General features: G+C 57.7%; 1 protein-coding gene across 1 annotated transcript; it reads left to right on the forward strand.

Moving 5' to 3' along the window:
* The first annotated feature begins 986 nt into the window (after window positions 1-986).
* On the forward strand, window positions 987-2,591 carry LOC149752983 (uncharacterized). The gene is made up of 2 exons (XM_089924804.1): window positions 987-1,111; window positions 1,193-2,591. The coding sequence occupies exons 1-2, from the start codon at window positions 1,064-1,066 to the stop codon at window positions 2,054-2,056; spliced, it is 912 nt and encodes a 303-aa protein (XP_089780930.1). The 5' UTR covers window positions 987-1,063; the 3' UTR covers window positions 2,057-2,591.
* The last annotated feature ends 2,369 nt before the right edge of the window (window positions 2,592-4,960 follow it).

Consider the following 4,960-nt stretch of genomic DNA (forward strand, 5'->3'; position numbering starts at 1 on the left):
AAATTTGGAACAGTTGCCGAGTCAACTCCGGAAAAGCGTGAGTCGACTCCTGCTACAGCCGAGTCGACTCCTGATCGCGCGAGTCGACTCCAACCCACCAACGGTCATATTGTCAGGCTGCGCAGAGTGTGCAGAACGGCCAGAAAAAGCAGAGTAACGGCTAGTTTCCGTGGGGGTTGGCTTAAATAGCCACAGAGGACTGTAGCAAGGCAGAGAACATATATTCCACTCCAAGCATTCAAGTTTTCAAGCTCTCCAAGTGCTCTTAAACGAAAAAGGGGAGATCTGCATTTACTGCTCCAACAACTTCTTCCCAACAATCAAAGCTTCCTCCTCCTGCATTCAAGTCGACCACTCTTTCAAGAGGAGACCGGAGTTCCAGAAGCCATACCTCTTCACCAGCTTAAAAGCGTTTGAGGGCTTCTAACTCCTTTACGATTATATTGTTTTAAATCTGCTTTTTGAGAAGCTATTTTCTGTTTTCTTCTATCTCTTGTATTTACTTGATTCAATCGGGGGATTGAATCAAGGGGTTTAAGGTTGGTTGGTGAGCCAAGTTAAAACCAACGTGTGTAAGGGTTTGATTGTGAGCCCGGAAAAACAATCGGGGTTGGTTCTAGTCGGTGAGCCTGGGAAAACCGACCGAGTTCGTTGTGAGCTCGTAAAACAACAAGTTTGGTTGTGAGCTTGCAAAACAACCGGCTGTAATCCAAGGGGGTTATAGTGAAATTCCCAAGTGAGACTTGGGGAGTGGACGTAGGAGCAAGGGTTAGCTCCGAACCACTATAAAACTTTGTGTTTGTAGTGCATTGTCTCTCATCTTCTTCCCCGCACATTACTCACAGCGCTAGGCTTTAATTAAATAACTTGCCATAGTTTTTAATTAATCATCCTCAAAGTTTTAATTAGCCAAATTATTTTAAAAACCCAATTCACCCCCCTCCCTCTTGGGTTGTCTAATTGGGCAACAGGGGCGAAGTCGGGGTCGGCCTTCACTTTCGCCGGCGCCCGAAACCTCATCGAGACGGTGCTGCTGGAGGGTGACCGTAGGCAGGTCCGGCAGATGAGGATCCCTGAAGTCGGAGCTGCCAGCTGCGTCTGTCTCATGTCGGTGAGTGTTCTTTTGGTCGCTTTCGTCATTTATAGGCTCTATTGATCCCCGTCTGACGCTCTCATTTTTCCTGTCTCTTAGCTCGCCCAGTACATGATCCGTCTGGAGGAGAGCCACGAGGAACAGGCGAGGCTCCTGGCGAAGGCCGAGAGCCGACTGAAAGCTGTAGAGGAGGGAGGCCAGGCTGCGGCGGGGAGAACGACCAGGGACCTCGAGACGAGGCTCCAGGTGGCCGAAGAGCGGGCACTCGGCTTCGCCGCCCTCGAGAGGCAACTGTTGGAGGCTCAGGAGCAACTCAAAGTTGCCTCTGGTCTCGAAAGCGAGATCAGGAAGGCGGAGGAGCGAGCCAAAAAGCAGTCCCGGAAGGCTGCCGACTTCCGGGAAAGGTGGGAGAAGGCCCAGCAGTCGGCCGACAACGCCCGCAACCGAACCCGATCTCTTGAAGCCAAGATGGCCGAATTGGAGTCGGCCTTGGAGGGGACTCGTGCGAGCAACCAGGAGCTTCATTCGCGCCTGGAGGAGGCTGAGGCTGCTCGCGTCGCTGCCGAGGCGAAGCACACGGAGGCTCGGGCCGATCTGCTGAGGGTCTCCTCCGAGGCGGACGACCGGATTGTGGCGAAGGTCATGGAAGCGAAAGCTCAGATTACGGAGCGAGCGGAGGCGGCGCTGGCCGAGAAGAGCGCAGAGATCGGGCGTCAGGTGGTACAGGCCTATCGTCAGTCCGCCGAGTTCATCCGTGACATGTCGGATGCGGGGTCCGACTCCTTTGCCTTAGGCTTCGATGAAGGCCTGGCAAGGGTGTCCACTAAATACCCCGGAATTGACCTGAGTGGGGTCTCCCTCCTCGACTCCCCTCCGATGCCATTGCCTGCCGGTTCTCCAACCGTCTCCCTACCCTTCGCGGACGTGCTCGCCGTTCCCGATCCAGGGGTTCCTCCAAGCTGACCCTCTGTACTTTTTCTTTGTTCTTTTCTTTGTATGTTGGCGTTTTGCCATGTTGTATGGGTCTCGGCCCTGATGCAACGAAAGTTAATGCAAACAAAGTGTTTCCCCATTTCACTTTCGTCCTTCCTCTTTTTAACTCTTGGTAGCGTCTCGCCGACTCCTGACTCTTGAAGTTCCTCCGGCACTAGGCCAGGCATCCGAGGGTTAGGCCTCAGGAAATTCTTCCGGCGCTAGGCCAGGCATCCGAGGGTTAGGCCTCAGAAAATTCTTCCGGCGCTAGGCCAGGCATCCGAGGGTTAGGCCTCAGGAAATTCTTCCGGCGCTAGGCCAGGCATCCAAGGGTTAGGCCTCAGGAAATTCTTCCGGCGCTAGGCCAGGCATCCGAGGGTTAGGCCTCAGGAAATTCTTCCGGCGCTAGGCCAGGCATCCGAGGGTTAGGCCTCAGGAAATTCTTCCGGCGCTAGGCCAGGCATCCGAGGGTTAGGCCTCAGGAAATTTCGCTCATTGGTCGGCCAAGGCTGGCGCAAGCCGAGGCGACCGGTCGGGGCTTCAGGCTAGTCTGCTCCCGGGATGATCATCGGGTTAGCCTGGCATCCGAGGACTGAGCCTCGGGGAATTTCGCTCGTTGGTCGGTCAAGGCTGGCGCAAGCCGAGGCGACCGGTCGGGGCTTCAGGCTAGTCTGCTCCCGGGATGATCATCGGGTTAGCCTGGCATCCGAGGACCGAGCCTCGGGGAATTCCGCTCGTTGGTCGGCCAAGGCTGGCGCAAGCCGAGGCGACCGGTCGGGGCTTCAGGCTAGTCTGCTCCCGGGATGATCATCGGGTTAGCCCGGCATCCGAGGACCGAGCCTCGGGGAATTCCGCTCGTTGGTCGGCCAAGGCTGGCGCAAGCCGAGGCGGCCGGTCGGGGCTTCAGGCTAGTCTGCTCCCGGGATGATCATCGGGTTAGCCTGGCATCCGAGGGCCGAGCCTCGGGGAATTCCGTTCGTTGGTCGGCCAAGGCTGGCGCAAGCCGAGGCGACCGGTCGGGGCTTCAGGCTAGTCTGTTCCCGGGATGATCATCGGGTTAGCCTGGCATCCGAGGGCTGAGCCTCGAGGAATTCCGCTCGTTGGTCGGCCAAGGCTGGCGCAAGCCGAGGCGACCGGTCGGGGCTTCAGGCTAGTCTGCTCCCGGGATGATCATCGGGTTAGCCTGGCATCCGAGGGCCGAGCCTCGGGGAATTCCGCTCGTTGGTCGGCCAAGGCTGGCACAAGCCGAGGCGACCGGTCGGGGCTTCAGGCTAGTCTGCTCTCGGGATGATCATCGGGTTAGCCTGGCATCCGAGGGCCGAGCCTCGGAGAATTCTGCTCGTTGGTCGGCCAAGGCTGGCGCAAGCCGAGGCGACCGGTCGGGGCTTCAGGCTAGTCTGTTCCCGGGATGATCATCGGGTTAGCCTGGCATCCGAGGGCCGAGCCTCGGGGAATTCCGCTCGTTGGTCGGCCAAGGCTGGCGCAAGCCGAGGCGACCGGTCGGGGCTTCAGGCTAGTCTGTTCCCGGGATGATCATCGGGTTAGCCTGGCATCCGAGGGCCGAGCCTCGGGGAATTCCGCTCGTTGGTCGGCCAAGGCTGGCGCAAGCCGAGGCGACCGGTCGGGGCTTCAGGCTAGTCTGTTCTCGGGATGATCATCGGGTTAGCCTGGCATCCGAGGGCCGAGCCTCGGGGAATTCCACTCGTTGGTCGCGCGCCTATCACTTGCCGCTCGACGGGGTTTCTCCGTGGCCAGCTGCGATCGTATTTCTCCTCCTCTCGAAGCGTCGCCTGGGGAACACCAGAAGGCTATTAAATGCTAATTGAGGCGTTACCTGGGGAATCGGATCGGCCAGTTGCTGCTTGCGACCGGGGGGCCACAGTTTGGCTATAAATATAAGTGCAGGTGCGGTGGAGCCTGCCAAGCCGGAGCTGTTCAGGTTGCCATGGATCGTGGACCTCCTCTCCGGTGCGTGGCTGGGAAACCCCTGCCGGAGGAACGGGAGGCGCGCCCCTCGCGACTTCCGCCAACTAGCCGTTTCATCTGGGATCAACAAGGAGATTCTCTCCGGCGGAACTCCGCTCTAGGCGTTTCATCCGGGATCACATCCCCCCTCTTTTCAGTCCCACCTCCCGATTGAGCTCTGCGCTAGACGCTTCATCCGGGATCGCGCCTCCTCGCGCTCTTCTCCCTTGTATTCCTTTCCTTCCCTTCTCCTGGGGAGGACCGGAATATCCCTTGGAGGTGGCGTTCCTCTAGAAGCAGTGCGAACTTCTTCTTCGTCCGCGCCGGCTCTTCGTCTTTTGCGTGAGGCGTCGATGGCGCCTCCGGGGGGAAGCACCCACGCCCGGTGGGATTGCAGCTGCTTCGGATGGAGGGCTCGGGATCCCAGATCCTCAGCTTAACGGAGTCCCCACCTCTTTCTTACTTTCTTTACTCCCCAATTCCCCTCTGGGAATTCTTTGTAATCACACGAACACGCCATTGTAACCATGAATTATTGAGATGAAAAGGACTATACATTTTTTGAACTGTCTTTCTGGCTTTGTCTTTCTACTGGTAATACACCCGTAGGTTAGCGGAATTCCAGCTCCTTGGAATTTCTCGACCATCTAGGGCCTCCAACTGGTAGGAGCCAGGTCGGTTTACCCAGCGAACCCTATACGGGCCTTCCCAATTTGGCGCCAGCTTCCCACCTTCCGCGGGTTGAGATGCTTTGGCTCGCCTTAGCACCAGATCTCCGATTCTGAAAAGTTTTGGTCGGACCTTGGAGTTATAATATCGGGCCACCCTCCGCTGATACATCGCCATCCGAACCTGCGCCATTTCCCTCGCTTCTTCCAAGAGGTCCAAGTTTCCTCGGAGTTGCTCCGAATTGGCCTCGGGTCGGTGCGT

This window comes from Phoenix dactylifera, chromosome 8 (assembly GCF_051530095.1).
Source record: "Phoenix dactylifera cultivar Ajwa chromosome 8, Ajwa_hap1_PhDact_Kaust_v1.1, whole genome shotgun sequence".
Lineage (NCBI taxonomy): Eukaryota > Viridiplantae > Streptophyta > Magnoliopsida > Arecales > Arecaceae > Phoenix > Phoenix dactylifera.